Here is a 17504-nt window from a genome sequence, read left to right as displayed (position 1 = left end):
TGCATCCTATTACAGTTTTTTGGTTGTCTTCTCTTTCAGGTACTCCAGGATTTTGTCCAGCTGCTAAGCCTCATCTTTCCACCTGTTTTGTTCCGTGCATTAAATGTCCAAAGGGCCAGAAATGTTGTCCAAAGAATTGCAGAAATGTGTGTGTAACCACCGAATTTGGTAAATGAAAATTAAAAAGGGTGAGACAGGAAAAATAGGGGGATTTTGTTTAGGAGTGATTAAAAATGCATCTAGTTGCACAATTCAGTAATTGGGCTAAATTCTATTAGAAGCTGTAATTAGATTCTATCACTTCATGTTGTATTTCCATTTCAATTATACTGTGGTCATATGATTTAGCAAAATGCAAAGCCTGTCTCATTTGATGTTAAAGTTCTCGAAAGGCAACAATTGTTTCACATGGAAAATGCAAATATTGAAAGCAGAAAATATTGTGTATTCCTAGGACCTTTATTGTACTAGTTCAATCAAGGGCCAATTAAATAAATTCATATAGGTGTCAAGATGACCCCAATACTACTAGAAGAAATTATCCCATATCCTACACCCATAATACTAGAAAGACATATTTAATAACTAAACAGTTATGCAGCCAAAGGCCTCTCAACTGTTAAAGGGACACTATAGTTACCCAAATCCCTTGAGCTCATCAAAGTGGTCTGGGTGCAGTATCCCAGTCCCACTTAGTCCTGCAATGGAAATCAGGATTAAGGCTGCCTCTAGGACATGAGGACATCGAGCGTCAGTAAAATCCCCATACTAAAGCATTGAATCAATGCTTTTCTATGGGAGAGCCTAATGCGCTTGCTGCCAGTGCTCATGCATTAGCCCTCACCCCTGTCGAATTACTTCGGGGGAGACAGAGCACCAACAGAGCGCCGAGGGACATCGGTGCTGGAATTAAGTTAGTGTTAAAAGCGTTTCTTTAATCCTTTATGAGTGAGGGTGGGGGGTGCGAGGGAGAGGGGGATCCAAGGGCTCTATAGTGTAAGAAATACAGATTTCTATTCCTTACACAATAGAATCCATTTAACAGCCCCATCCCTGGGATGAAGAATGCAAGTTACTAATAGGAAATCGGTCAGTAGTCCATCCCTTTAATGAATAAACAGCTGGACACCCATTGCGTTTTTACTAGCGTTTCACTGGTCGAGAAACCTGCCAAATTTGTCCCATGGTTAGGAATCATTCGCTCCCTGTCAAACACCAGCATTTTTTTTATATTATGTTCATTTATTCCCTATATTTAACAAACATATATTTGTGAGGTATGAAATATAAAAGTAAATGTACAAATCCACACCTCTTTATCCTACATACTACTCCATTGTAATTCCCTGTGAGTGACAGTTACCCTATCTCTATTATACATTAGCCAAACTCTCTGTCCTATCACAATTAAACATTACCCCTTCCATCTATCAAAAAAAATGTGCTTTTATTCCCCTTCTTCTCGTTATGTATTGAATATCATTGCGGTCATGTTATGGTATATTATCAATAGGAGTTACTTTGATTACTATATAGTGTTAGCTTCCCTTTTCAAAGCAAACTATTTAAATTTAGTGGAAGCATGTCGGGAGTGGATATATTACAGCTTAATACAAAGTAACTCCTATTGATAATAAAATACAGTTTAGAATTGCAAATGTCTTAGAAAAAAAATATTTAGAGTATTTTATTTTAAAAAAGTGTCTTTGAGCACAGTTATAACAGTTTTACCATTTAAAGAATAAGAGAGCTGTGAGTATTTGGGTGTAAAGTAAACGATAATAACAGAATCTGCTCTTTTCTCTAGGAAAACCAGGTTCCTGTCCTAAAAATGATATTGTCTGCAGACAAGCAAGTCACCAAATGTGCATGACTGATGAAAGTTGTCCAAATGATGAAATATGCTGCACGTACAAATGTGGGACTGCATGTACACCACCTGTAACAGGTTTGTTGCAATGTATGTTTAATGTTTGTCAGTAGTTTTGGGAAAGACAGAATTTGCCATTTAAAAACACATAAAACCAATATAGACCACTGTCTAGATGTGTAGAACATGAGCTCCTGCTACATTGGCTGAATTTGGGGTGTTAACACTGGCCATCTATACCTGGTGCACTGCCTAAGTCAGGGGTTCCCAGGCGAGTTTCACAATTCTTCTCCTAACACTTCATACTGCAGGAAGTCCTGGAAACTCTGTTGCGGCCTGATTGGGACAGAGCAGAGGAGAGGTGACCAATCTCCTTGCTCTTTAATTTGCTGAATGGACCCACAATACACCTACCCTCTCCCTCCCCCTGGACCAGTGGGGGATATCCCAGTCCCCACTGGACTTTCCTAAACTGCTCCAACGGCACCACAAATCGCTCTGTTATACAAGATTGCAGATGCCTGGTTCTCCGACTCCTACAGCTTGGTTCCTTCCCAGAAGACTAACAGAGACTCCATTGAATACTTCCACCTGCGGCTTAATGAGCTTTTTCGTAACTTCTGGGCAAAGCTGTGCATCTGCACCCAATCCACTCTGCCCAAGTCGCAGGAAGGTGACCAGAGAAGCACGCTGCCGGAGACAGGAGGATCCCCTCAATGCGAGAAATCCTTGCAGGTGAATACCCACCCTACTACTGGCCTACCTTGGCTGAGGACCACCTGTGGTATGGCCTTTTCGCATCTTCCATGCAGACTGTAGATCACACGCAGGAAGTGGCGGTTCTCACCCTCATCCGGCTACCCCGGTGATAAAGAGACTTGGTCTTTGGAAGCACCCGAGTCTGTGGTCCAATTTTGCGGGCCCTCACACAGGCCTGGGGCTGCTGTCTATGGACTTTCCAAGTCATATTTCTACCCTACCACTTGCAGGAGTCGGTTGATGTGCCCTTACTTGAGCTCAACCCTGATTTGTTATTGTCAGACGCCATTTTCTTTAAAATTCATGTCTTTCTGTTGATACCCTTTAACCGCTTAAGGACACATGACATGTGTGACATGTCATAATTCCTTTTTATTCCAGAAGCAGTATATTGAAAAGCCTAAATCCAATGGTTATACCTCTTGTTTATCTACCTGACATGTTAAACACCACATTACCATGTGTACTTTAAATCACCATGTCTACTTGGTCTCTTGAGATGCAAGCTCACCGGCAGGTTTGGTGGCTATAGTATTAGTGTTTTGCCCCAAATTGTCGGCTGGCGCTTTATTAGTGAAGCTACAGCTGCGAGTGTTTACTCATCTAATAAATTATACACACAGGCATAAGGTCTCAAATCCAGAGGCAGTGTATTACTTACTGTATACACCATGTGTCAACACAGGGCTTTCTTACTATACACATTATACAGCTTCCTAATCTATAATTGTAGATTATACTAGCTTTAGTGTAACTATAATCTTATTTTTTATTAATGACAGGAGGCGAATATTTGCTTAAGTCTCTCTTTACTAGAACTCCACAGCAGCACATTAACACAGAGAAAAACAACCAATCAGAAAAAAGTAATGAAACCATAAAAGACCCCTCCCAACCAACTACTTCCTCTTTCAAGTTGAGACAAAACAAAGAACATGAACAATATAACTCAATAGCAGTATACTAAGAACTTTACCAAAGTCAGCCGATGACTGACATCTAAACTGAGATGAAATGAACGTGGAACAGTAGATAAATCCTTGAACTGTATCGCAAAGAAAGTCTTGAACCTGGATCTGCAGACGAACCATTAAACTGAAACGAGAGAAGCAGAGTCGAACACTGCGATTAGTGCATGAAATGTACTGTGAAAAACATGAAGACCCATAATTAATTACAGACAGTACAACATCTATAAAATCTCACCCTGACTTCTCTCAGGAAGGCAAATACTGACCCACCCAAGTATAGCCCTGGAGAACAGACTATCAACTTGAGGTGTTCAAATAAAAACAAACAAAGTACAAGGGTAGGGTGAAACTGGGACGGAAATATTCGCCTCCTGTCATTAATAAAATTAAGATTATAGTTACACTAAAGCTAGTATAATCTACAATTTTATAACATGACAGGAGGCTTCATATTTGCTGTTTTAACGCTCACACAGCAAAGCAAAAGAAACATGATCTGCCGGTCTAACATAAAATTGGCGAAAGGTATCTTCTCGGGACCAGTAGTTAAATGCACGATGTCCTGGAGAGATGCGCCTGCCATGCCGGTGCCTTAAGCTGCCGTGTCTCTAACCGAAAGTGTTCCGAAGGACAAATTCACCCCTGCCAATGCCAATAACCATTAATCCATTGTGCCAAAGTAGGAGATGAGACTGGATTGTGAGCTCTAACATAAGAAATCAATAACCGAGCGATACGAGAAGGGCAAAGAAGGAAGGAATCGCCCCATAACAAGACAGCACCGTCGTACGTAGAGTAAAGGTGAGGTGCGGAAATATGGGTAGAATATAGCCGTCGGATCCGACTAGAACGTATAGACACCCTGCCAGTGACCTCTTCTGGAGAGAAAAAAGGGGCGTCGACATCTAAGGCCCGGACGTCCAAAACACATCTGAAAGAAACAAGGCATAATAAGAGGACAAATTAGCCAAAAGTCGTCAAAGCAGGCCAATCCTGGAGGAACGACAAAAAACGCACGTCCAGGTAAGGATCCAGCAGCTTGTCCAGATAGACCATACAGTGGACGTCCTTTGATCGGAGATGCGCTGCGACCGAGTCCAACCACACGGGAAAGCTAAAAGGTACCTTCAGATTACTCTGGTATTTAAGAATGTCCTAATTTTACCCAACCCAACATCCAGGGGTTGTATTATTACCCAAATAAATGGTACTCATGTTATCTACCTCATAAGGCTGAAGGGCTGAACCCACCTTACCAGGAATGGACCCTGCGGCCCCAGGGAATTCTTTGAGGACCGTGTGTTGCTCAATGGAACTAACAGGTTCACGTGCATGTGCAGTCCCGTGAGAAAAACTCTCCAAAGGGGGGGCTCAGGTCTCTTTATCCCAAGTCCAACAGCTTGGTGTCAATGCGTAAGAGGACTGTTGTCCTCTGCAGTGTAGAGTGTTGCGTTAGTTTGGCCCAGCCGGAAAAAAAGAGTGCAGAGCACAGTCCCGTAAGGAAGCTGGGTCCCGGGAAGCACCCTGTGAGTAAGCCTCGTCCTCTATACTGAGTATTGCAGCCAGGGCCCAGCACATCCAATGGTCAAACCTGTGCCAGGTTGAGGCAACATGCAACACCCTGACTTGGGGTCCCGTCTGGTACGTGACCTGAATGTGGACACAAATGGCAAATTCCGGGAACAGGGGGGGCCATATCCCGTAACCACCGACCTGGGGCATTCGGCCCGCAAATTCTTCCATACCCCCACGACCTGATGTTTGCGAGCCCGATAGTGCATGCACTGTGCCAGGTGAATGAGAAAAAATCTGCTTGGGGTCTGGGCGTCCAAAGGATCGCGGGCCAAACCAGGGTTCGTCGTAGCACCCAGGAATACATCGTCCTCCAACCTAGAGGTGTGCGGTCCTTGCGTAGAATGACCCCCAAATATGCAGGGCCACATAGAGACCTCCAGCATGTCCTCACCCCTGCCTGAATTCTCCATCCGAGGAAGACTGGACTGCCCGCCATCGTGCCCGCCAGGGGCGGTAAGGGGTCCTCCTCCCCTTTGTCGGAGAGACGTCTCCGTCAGACAGGTGAGCCTGAGACCACAGAACCCTGTCATTGTGCTAGAGCCTTGCCCTTTTGGGAACGAGGTTCAGGGCCTTCACCCTTCCCATAGTACCTAGGCGTTTTTGCCTGATGTCTATTGGGAGAGCCTGACTCCACTGAGTCGTCTGCCGTGGGCGTGTTTTTTCCATAGAGCCTCTAACCTGAGGGGTTCATGGAAGGGCCTTAGCCAGGGCCATGATGTGCTAGCAGAGTGATGCACAGGAACACCGGCAGAGTAATAGGGGCAGCACCCCAAATTTGTGGCCAAGGCAAGATAAACAGCGCCTGCTAAATGTATGTGTACTTAAATGGGTAGCCAAACCGGGGTCATCTCGTGGCGATGGCACAGACAGCACAGGCCAATCAAGGGGCACAGACAAAGCAGGCCATCGTGGGGCACAGACAACGCTGGCCAAACTTGGAGCGTAGTTGAGGGCAGGCATAGGCGTGCGCAGCCTATTGCATTAGGGTGTGCACCCTAAAGCACAAACACACGCCGCATGTATATGTATATGTATATATATATATATATATATACATACACACACACACATATATACATACACTGCTGTGTGTGTGTGTGTGTGTGTGTGTGTGTGTGTGCTGTTAGTGTGCTGTGTGAGGGTGGTGTGTGTAAGGGTGCTGCTGTGTGTGTGTATGTGTGAGGGTGCTGGTAGTGTGCTATGTGGGTGAGGGTGTTTGTGTGTGTGTGTGTGTGTGTGTGAGGGTGCTGTTTGTGTGTGAGGGTGTTTGTGTGTGTGTGTTAGGGTCCTGTTAGTGTGCTGTGTGAGGGTGCTGTGTGTGTGAGGGTGCTGTTTGTGTGATGTGTGTGTGATTGTGCTGTGTGTGTGAGGGTGCTGTTTGTGTGATGTGTGTGGGTGTCATGTATTTCTGACGGTGCTGTTTGTGTGTGTGTGTGTGTTTGCGAGGGTGTTGTTAGTGTGCTGTGTGTGAGGGTGTTGTGTGTTTGTAAAGGTGCTGTGTGTGTTTGTGAGGGTGCGGTTAGTGTACTGTGTGTGTGAGGGTGCTGTATGTGTACTGTATGTGTGTGGGTGCTGTTTGGGTGCTGTGTGTGTGAGGGTGCTGTGTGTGTGCTTTTTGTGTGAGAGTGCTGTATGTCTGTAGGTGCTTTTTGTGTGTGGGTGCTGTATGTGTGTGTGTGTGCTGTATGTTTGGACAGATTGTGGAGGTGGGGGCAGATTAGTAAATATCCCCCCTCCCTTCTTACCTTATGTAGGGAGGGGGGATCCTTGCTGCCATGTCCCATCCCTGGTGGTCCAGTGGAGAGTGAACTCTAGCCTGCGGGGCTAGAGTTAACTCTCGTGAGATCTGAGCGTTGCCGCGGCAACGCTCAGATCTCGCCAGAGGAACCTGGCGGAGCTGCTGTCTAGAGCTCCCCGGGTCCTCTCCTGCCTCCCTTCATGCTGCTGTGGGCCGGTGAGGTAGATCTTTGATCTCCCCGCCGGCCCATGGAGGCTTAGAGCAGAGCCGACACTCAGCGCCGGTTCTGCGTGAGCCGACAGGGGAGAATAAAGTCCTGGGGAATAAAGTGTGGGAACCAAGATTCCCACCCCCCAAAAAAAATAATATACACTCCAGTGTGTGTATGTATATGTGTGTGTGTGTGTATATATATATATATATATATATATATATACACACACTGACACGCATACTCAAACACACACACATACACTCACAGACACACACACACTCATACATTCATAGACACACACATTCACAGACACACATATTCACATTCACAGACACACATTCACAGATACACATACACACATACACTCACACACACACATTCACAGACACACACACACATTCACAGACACACACATATTCACACACACACATTCACATACACACACACAAACAGACACACACACAAAAAACACACACACACACACACAAACAGACACACACAAAAAAACAGACACACACACACAAACAGACACACACACAAACACAGTCACAGACACACACACACAGTCACATTCACACACACACAAATTATTATTTTTTTTAATTAAAAAAATGTCCACCCAGCCTCCCTACCTGGAGTGCTGGCGTGGACTTGTCCCTGGGGTCCAGTGGGTCGGGCGTCTCTCTCCATATCAGCCGCGGCGAGGGAGCTGTGTGCTCTCTGCTCCCTCTCACCGCGCGGGCTGTCTGCTGTAGCTGGGAGCCGGAATATGACGTCATATTCCATAACCTCTTGCCCCCCCCTCCCATCCATGACAGGTGGGACATGGGGGGAGGAAGGGGGGCGCTGAGTGCCTGCAGGAACGGTGTTCCTGCAGGACTCAATCCATAGGCGTGCCGCGGGGATTAGGGTGTGCCCAGGCACACCCGGCACACCCCGTGCGCACGCCTATGAGGGCAGGCCAACTCCATGTGATATACAGGAATCATGTACGGTCCACAGAATATTGCAGAATATATGTTGTCAGTTTCAGAGCAGAACAATCATAGAATTTAACTGCCAAGCAAGCAGGGGGCTTACCCAGTGAGTACAATTGAAAATTTACCCATACATTTACAGAGATATGCGTTAATAAGTGTGGGCACAAGGCCTGTAAAACAAACTAGACAGACCGGATACCATCTGCCCAGGACACAGGGAAACTAAATGAAAAGTTAACCACACAGAGAAACGCAGTGTAAACTGCACCATAGAATGCTGAAAACCCAGCATACAATTCCCAGCTCCATAAAACCCCCTATATGTGGGGGCGTGGCCTGACCGCGAGCCTGGACGGACGCATGTGAGCTGAGCTCCCGAGGAAAATAGGCCCCACAGCCACCAATAGAGACCAAAAAAGCCAGCAACCTTACCCCAACACTTACCACCCCCAGGCATGGACCAACGGCAGCTGAAAAAGCCGCCCAAAAAACCGGTGGACGCCGGGGCCTCTGTGGCCGACATGTTCGCGGCTTCCCGCCAGACCGACCAACAAGATGGCGGCCGCCACAGCCCGAAACCCGCGGCACCACAAAACCGCCCGGCGTCACCACAGCCTGCAGGCTCACCCAGGGGGGACACCTCCCAGATACTGACCAAGTTGATGGAGGTGAAGACCTACCTGGCAGCCGAGATCAGCAGGTCCGCGGCGGAAGTGAAGGCAGAAATCGCGGCAGTGGGCCACCGCACAACCATCCTGGAGCAGAGACAGTAGAAGGCCACAACAGGCCACAATGAGGTAATTCAACATGTAAATGACCTCACCACCAGATTAGCTACAGCAGAGGCTGCCCTAGAGGATCTAGGAAATCGCTCCAGAAGAAATAACATCAGGCTTAGGGGCCTACCGGAACGGGAGGGGGAAGGAAACCTGGCAGACACAGTCCTGGCTATTCTACAACCCCTTGCGCCAGACATCCCTGACCAGTTCTGGCTCCTGGATAGGGTACACAGAGCCCTTGGCACGCGCAATCCAGACACAAAACAACCACGCGACATTGTCATGCACTTCCAACACTACAAAACCAAGGAAGCAATAATGAAGCGTCGCAGAGAGGGCCCCATTTCCTACAGAGGCGCAACAATATCCCTGTTCCAGGATCTTTCCCCGGTAACGCTACAAAGACGACGGGAATGGAGACCGGTCACCGACCTCTTGCGGCAACACGACATCAAATACGCCTGGGGCCACCCCTTTAAGTTGATGGCATTTAAAAATGGCAGACCCAAGATCCTGCAGCCAGGGGGTGATGCCGCAACCTTCCTTCAGGCGCTAGACATCGCAGCTCCGACAGATATCCAGTGGCAGACAGCGAAAGCAGCAGAACTGCAGTCCCTGCCCAGGGAATGGTACACAGTGGGCGAATAGAGACGCTGACCACAACCCCACGACGCAGAGATCCCCGAGCAATAGGATGCCATTTGTCTCACCTCTCAGGAGCCCGGAGGCCCGACCCGGGTGGGGACTCTCGGGGACTCCAGCATGGATTGGATGGTTGGGGCTTGTTCCCCCTCTCCCCCTCTTCCCTTCCTCCCCCTTCCCTCCCTCCCCCCTGCCCCCTGGGATGCCAGAACAGCAGGGGATGTCACACCTCCTTGGGGCGGGGGGTTGGTGGGACCTGGGGGGGTCGGGTGGGGGGACGGGGGGGACTTGCTCCACCAGAGGGCGCGGACACTGGCAAGCCATGCCATCAGGGGACCCTGTATTCCTTGCCAGCCTCACAAACCCTAGGGACACCTCTGACAGCTACATGTGGCGGGGTGGTCCTGGGGAGACAGGAGAGAAAAAAAAAAACAACACCACTACAATACTTCACTCTAGAAAAAGGTGCGGGGGGCCCGGTGGGCGCGTGGGGGGGCGGGACCACACACCATCTCAGCTCGTGGGAGCGGACAGGGTGGAAGCCAGAGCGGACTTCCATGCCAGCAGGGGGGTACTATAGCCTGTACGGGGGATACACACCTAACAGCAGAAAAAGTACCGCAACTCCACAGGCTGAGGCGACCAACACTCCAGGGACACCTCATAACAGAGATGCCAAGACACAAGGGTCGCACTCACACATTAGTCACTCTGCAGGATGCTACGCCTCCGCCCATCACTGGGGGACCGAAATAGACAGACACACAGCGAGGACACCTCACCAGCGGCACCAAGAGAAGCAATACCGCACACCATAAAGGCTGGGCTGACATCATGAGGGTCTGGGGGACAGGGCCAGATGGGAAACTGACAAACGAGGACACCTTACTATACACTAAGTCACCACGGGGGACATGCTTAAAAAAACGCAAAGCTGGGGCGTCACGGGGAATCACACAGGAGGGCTTATATACACTCAAGGAGAGGGCATAGAGATGTGTTAGTTCAGACGAGGGTCCATGCCTCTGCGCGTTGTACCCACAATAGATGGGTGAACAGCGCTGACGCATGTGCTCCACAGAAGTTTGGCAAATAGTAAGACCAGACGGTTATTTTGTTTGATTTCATATGTTATGTTCACTATTTTCTGTTCTTCCTTCCTTTCCTCCCCCCCTCACGGAGATTGGAGAATCCTACACCTGAAGGACACTCGGGGTAGAGCAGAGGCAACCCTCAGGAGGGTGGAAGTGAGACCTACCAGCGAGAAAAAAGCAGAGACACGACCCCGTAAGTTGTACAATCGCACTCTATACACACACCACCATGCCCATTCGTATCACCTCCCTAAACGTCAAGGGGCTAAACGCCCCCAAAAAGCGTAGGTTACTATTTAGAGAACTCAAAAGGCTGAGCCCAGACATAGCCTTCCTCCAAGAAACTCACCTACCCAAGACTTTAGGGCTACCCCTCCGAGACCACATTTATAACACGAGCTACGAAGCCAGGACGCACTCCAAATGCATAGCGATTCTGATACATAAGAGATGCCCAATACGGGTCACAAGCATAGAACCCGATCCAGAAGGACGATACATAATTATCTCGGGAACGCTGTTCGCACACACCATCCACTTAGTTAATCTATATGCACCCAACGACCCCACCAGAGACTTCTGGACAATCATAAAAGACAAACTGGCAGCTTTGCAACATGGAATAGTCATAACTGGCGGCGACTTTAACGCAGCCCCGTGCCCAGCTGCAGACCGGGGGAATATGCGGGGCCTGCCACGCTCACACGGCAGGGGCCGACAAGACAAACTATTACACGACTTCATACGCGCGACAGGACTGACAGACATCTGGAGGGCCCAACATCCCAGCGAAGTAGACTATACGTTCTACTCTGCACCCCACGACTCATACTCTCGAATAGACCTTTTCCTAGTAAATGACCAGGCCATCCCAAAAATTGCAAAATCCTCAGTGGGCTCCAATACCTGGTCAGACCATGCAGACATAACCATAGAAATAGACAGCCTCTGCACCAGGACCCCATGGACCTGGAAATTAAACACCTCCCTACTACAAGACCCAGACATCAAAGAGACCATCCGCAAAGAGATAGATGAATACTTCCAGCTTAACTCAACACAAGACCTAACACCCGCGACCATATGGGCTGCACACAAAACAGTAATCATCCCTCATCAGGGAAGCCACCCGCAAAAAGAAACAAAAAACACAACAACTAAAATCCCTACTCCTAGTCCTCCACACGCAAGAACAGCGACACAAAACTAACCCTACACCTGACGGATTGCAGGCCCTACAAACCACCCGGCGCCACCTCAAAGAGACGCTACTGGACAACATAGCCAGGGCTATGACGTGGTCCAGGAGAACATTCTATGAACAAGCTAACAAAATGCATACACTCCTGGCCCGCACACTACGCCCACGACCAAAGCAAACACACATCACCACAATTAGGGACCACAACGGCCAACCCAAAACGGCACCAACAGATATAGCACGAATTTTCACAGACTTCTACAGGGCCTTATACAACCATACTCCTACAGATACCACAGACGGAACAGACCCGACGGAAGCCATACAACGGTACTTAAACAGATTGAACCTCCCAAAATTGAACCAGCCAGCTATAGCAACTTAAGGTGAAGAAATGTCAATAGATGAAATTAACAAGGCGATCTCCCAACTAAAGGGACACAAGGCCCCGGGCCCCGACGGCTTTGAGGGAAGCTACTACAAAACATACAGGGAGGAACTACTTCCCCACCTAGCCAAATGGTGTAACCACCTGATGCAGGGAGGGCCCCCCAACCCAGACATGTCCACAGCCCATATAGTACTGATTCCAAAACCGGGGAAAGACATAACCTATCCAGAACACTACAGACCTATATCACTAATAAACCATGACGCCAAAATTCTAGCAAAGATCCTAGTGGAACGACTGTCCCCACAACTGACACACCTAATACATGCAGATCAGGTAGGATTTATTTCCGGACGACAATTATTCGAAAATACCCGACGCAACATTGACTTAATCTGGACACAGACCACCACACACACCCCATCCCTTATGCTCTTGCTAGACGCCAAAAAGGCATTTGACAGGGTAAAATGGAAGTACCTGTTTGAACTTTTGAGACACCTCAGATTCCCTGAGACATACATAGCGACAGTCCAAGCCATGTACACAGACGTCAAAGCGTATATCCGCACAGACAACCCCCTTCCCATTGCACAACGGTACACGGCAGGGGTGCCCGCTCTCCCCCCTCCTCTTTGTGCTCACATTAGAACCCCTACTACAAGCAATCCGCTCTAACCAGGCTATCCAGGGAATAGAGGTAGGTGTCCAGACTTACAAAGTCTCCGGATACGCCGATGACGTACTAATCACCCTCACAAATCCAAAAGACTCAATGAGAACCCTGACCCAAGAACTGACGGAATATGACAAACTCTCAGGTTACAAGGTAAACCTGGCCAAATCCACGGCGCTCCCAATAGCTGTCACACCCACAGACGTGACATACATAAAAGAACAGTACCGAATACCAATAGCAAACGCAGCCATAAAATACCTGGGGATACAGCTCACCGCAGACCCCACAAACCTATACAGAGCCAACTACACCCCCCTCCTCAAAACTCTTAGCGCGGACCTAGACAATTGGATAGACAAGCCCCTGTTGTGGATAGGAAGGGTCCACACGATTAAGATGAATATACTACCCAGACTCCTCTTCCTCTTCCAGGCACTGCCCATCCATGTCTAAAAATCTGACCTGGCCTCCCTACAAAAGACTATAGGAGACTTCATATGGCAGCGCAAACGACACAGGGTGTCCAGGAATTTTTTGTATAGACCCAAGGAAGGGGGAGGATTGGGCCTGCTCCATCTCCACAACTATTACCTCGCGGCCCAGATAGCCCAGATTGCCATGTGGCACTCAGCACCGGGGGACCGGCGATGGGCAGACCTGGAGGCAGGCATTATGGGAGTAGACCTACCCCAATTTTATATATGGCTACCGAAGGAACACAGGGCCCTAATACGCACCCAATGCCCCGCAATCCTGAATTCCATAAAAGTCTGGGACGCCACAGGAACAAAACACAAACTAAGCACCTCGCCCTCCCCAATGATGCCAGTCCTGAGAAACAGGGCTTTCCCACCAGGAATGCGCGCCAGAGATTTTAAGAACATAGAGAGGGCGGGCCTACAGCGGGCAATCCACCTGTATGAGGGCGACCAGGTACTAACATTCAAAGCCCTGGCAGAACAGACAAGGCTAACACCCTCAGATTTCTTTCGATACACACAGATCAGGGATTTCGCACAACACAGCCTAGCAAAACCTGCAGCACGGACTACACCAACGGGCTTCGAGAAAATGTGCCTAAAAGAAAACCCCCCGAAAGGGCTCATATCGTCACTTTATGCACACCTTAGCTCCAATAACACTGATTGGGGGGAACTACACTACACGACCCAATGGGAATCAGATCTGGGAGAGGTCCTGGAGGGCACAGATTGGAGAGACATATGGGAGGCAAATAAGGCCACCTCGATATGTGTTACGCAACAGGAACAGGCTTACAAGACCATGTTTAGATGGTATACCACCCCAGTGAAGCTATACCACATGCGCAAAATCCCGGATGACCTCTGCTGGAGGGGATGCGGACATAAAAGGACGTACAAGCACATGTGGTGGGACTGCCCGAAGGCACAGGCATTTTGGAGAGAAGTAGGGCACCTCTTAGACAAAAGTGTTCCAGAGAAGGGTAGGCATAGACCCATGGGTGTGCCTGTTGTCCAGACCAATGGACGACTGGACAGGAAGGGAACAAAAACTCCTCCATAAAATCACCCTGGCAGCTAGACTCACCATGGCACAGGCATGGCCTAAACCCAAAATCCCCCAGATCCAAACGGTGATTCACAAAATAAGAGACATCCACGTCATGGACCACCTCACGGCAATTGTGAGGGGTACTATGAAAACATATGAAAAGGTTTGGGAACCCTGGAAGGCCACTGATAGAGAAGACTGAGACTAGAACAGAAGGCATTACCATGCCATGTATATTTCACATTGTCTTGTTATACACTTTCAGAGAAGCCTGGCGTATGCCCTCCTGAACGATTTGTAATAAAAAAAGGTGATGAAGCAAAGTGGTGTGATTCAGACCAAGACTGCCTTGAGGACAAGAAATGCTGCCCACAGAGTGAGGGGATGGTGTGCAAGACCCCTGCCAAAGGTAAGCTGCATTACCGCATTACACTTTAATGTTTCCTAAAATTGTTTACTGATCCTTCCACGAAACTATCTGCTATAATTATTATGCGTGTACCATAATCCCTGCTGCAGGAAATTTTTTTGTTAAAATTTTTAATAGATTTAAGCACTGCGCACTTATCCTATATTTTGAAGTCCTCAAGTGCAAGTCCTCTTTGCCTCTTTATTTTTTAGGTAAATAAAAATATAGTTTGCGAGCTAATTATATACATGAATTTAAATTGTATTTTATGTAAATTAGACATGTACACAGGGATAACATTTAGTTTGTTTTTAGTTTCATTTCAGTAATTTTCGTTTCAGCGAAATTCATTATTAATTTGGAGCAACCCCTATATTAATCTGAAATGATCAGAAATTCTGACATCTGTTATTCCCTATAAGGTACCCTGATGTAGGAATCCCACACCAAATAGGATTCCCACATCAGTGAGGCAAATTAGTGGAGCTATCTACTAAACAGCTTAAAGAGGAAAAATAGGAAAAGCTCTTTTTCATAAAGTTGCTCTTTCGTTTGGTTAGTAGACTAGATAAGTCCAAATTTGGTACCCTTAATTATGGCAATCCATTCTAAGGATATCAGATTAGAGAGATATCTACTAAATGGCTTAAAGAAAAAAATTAAGAAAAAAAAGTCCCTAATTTTCGTTTTCCTAATTTTGCTGTTTCAGTTGCTTAATAGATAGGTCCCTAATTTGTTATCCTTACGAAAATGAATTGGATCGATTCAATCCCAAAACTTTATTTTATTGTAATTTTACATACTGCTGAATTTGGAATTCAACGTAAAGCGGCACTTTCATAGCCGCACCTGGGTTTTTTTTAACCACCCTAACGACTCTACTACATGTTATTGTCCCTCCAGTAATATCCAAATGCCTCTAGATCCCCCCCACTTTCCACTTTATTTCTTGTTCGGATCTAGGTCCTAGGCGCCGCCATCTTAGTTTGAGCCGATGAAGATCTGCCCACACGAGATACGGCTGTGAAATTCTCACGCATGCCCAGTTGCAGACTTGGGCATTTGTGTAATGGATCACCTGGCACCCCGACTGGGCACCTCCGTTACTCGATGCTCCTAGCGCTTCCAGAGGGCTCCAAGCGCTCCGCCAGACACCACAACCACCGCAGACCACACAAACCGCCTTGGTTGGGGTCTCGTTGTCTCTTACCCACCCTGGACCTACGGCAAGGCTCCAGGCTCCAGTGTGTGAACCTCTCCTCTAAGAGAGTGAAACAGGAACAAGCTCTTAAAAGAGCTTAGAAGTGATTATCCAAGGGTGCATGCAGAGCATAGCAATCCCTTGTAGTGATATAGCAATTCCCCCAATAAGAGACAGGACTCCAGATTGGGGGTGAAGAAGAACTCTGTTTTACTTGGCACCAAAGGGCCTTCTTTTATGCAGGTTTAACACATACAGGACCGCCCACAGGGTTTTACAGAACAACCAATAAACACGTAGTATACAGTACAAACACTCCCATCAATTACACACAAACCCTCCCCTCTGCCTGTGATATAATTACTGAACACAATGGGTTAAAGTAATTATCACAGGCAGGAAAAATATACTTTTTGCACATATACTATAACTTTAAAACCACACATCCAATCTTCTTAAGATGTAAATTGCCGGGGGGCGTGGCTTGCCGGTGCATGGAGTGAGACGTGCTTTTCGGAGCTCCGCGATCTCCACCCACATAGCCCCTATTATTAGCAGAACCACGCAGGCGAAATGGGGAGGACTAAGCGCCAGGGCACCCCTGGACCATCGGGCACCAGCCCATCGAGAAAACAGGCCGGCCCGATGGATGATTTTCTCTCCACGCCAGACGCTTACCGTGCCACGAGGCAGGCAGACAAAATGGCGGCGGCGTCCTCTAGTGCTGAGAGCGGAGCGGGCTCGGAGCCAAGCCCAGCCAGAGGGGGAACTTTGACACAAATCACGGCGGAACTGACAGCCATATCTGCTAATATGCTCACCAAGCAAGATAAAACTGCCATGGTAGCGGAATTGAGGGCGGCGATCCGTGAGGAGATTCTGGAGGTGCGCAGGGACCTCTCGGCCTTGGAGGAGCGTGTCACAGAGCTGGAGCATGAAAACTTGCAGGCGATTCAACACTCCCAGGCAGCTGACCATGCCACTGCCAGGCAGGGCTCAGTACTCCTAGACCTCCGCAGACAGGTGGAGGATCTGGACAACAGGGGCAGGCGGAATAATATCAGGATCAGGGGCATGCCCTGGGTACTGCCCTCGCACAGCTTTTCACTCGTATACTGGGCGACGGAGCTCAGGATGACTACCACATCGAACGTGCACACAGGGCCCTGCGGCCCCCAAGAAGGGATGGCCTGCCCCGAGATGTGATCTGCTGCCTCCTCTCCTTTCAGCTCAATGAAGCCATTATGAGGGCAGCTCGCACGCAGACAGTCACCTATCTGGACGCCCCGATTTCCTTATACCAAGACCTCTCTGCCCTCACTTTAGACGCACGGAGAGCCCTTCGACCCTTGACAGGCATCCTACAGGAAAAGCGCATCCCATACAAGTGGGGCTTCCCCTTTAGCCTACAGGCTAAGAAGGGCAACACTTGGTGCTCCCTACATTGGCCTAACGATATTCCCGGCTT

The 17504-nt window shown here is 48.2% G+C and overlaps 1 protein-coding gene across 1 annotated transcript in view; it reads left to right on the top strand.

Moving 5' to 3' along the window:
* LOC134566150 (balbiani ring protein 3-like) overlaps positions 1-17504 on the top strand; it is a 438349-nt gene that overhangs the window by 337982 nt on the left and 82863 nt on the right. The window contains exons 12-14 of the mRNA XM_063425856.1: positions 40-168; positions 1808-1948; positions 14692-14835. Of these exons, the coding sequence (XP_063281926.1) occupies positions 40-168; positions 1808-1948; positions 14692-14835 (414 nt within the window). The remainder of the gene's footprint in view (positions 1-39; positions 169-1807; positions 1949-14691; positions 14836-17504) is intronic.

The sequence above is a fragment of the Pelobates fuscus genome, chromosome 6 (genome assembly GCF_036172605.1).
Source record: "Pelobates fuscus isolate aPelFus1 chromosome 6, aPelFus1.pri, whole genome shotgun sequence".
In the NCBI taxonomy this organism is placed as follows: Eukaryota; Metazoa; Chordata; class Amphibia; order Anura; family Pelobatidae; genus Pelobates; species Pelobates fuscus.
Note: the sequence above shows the minus strand (reverse complement) of the source record. Positions and strands in the feature narration are given on the sequence as shown.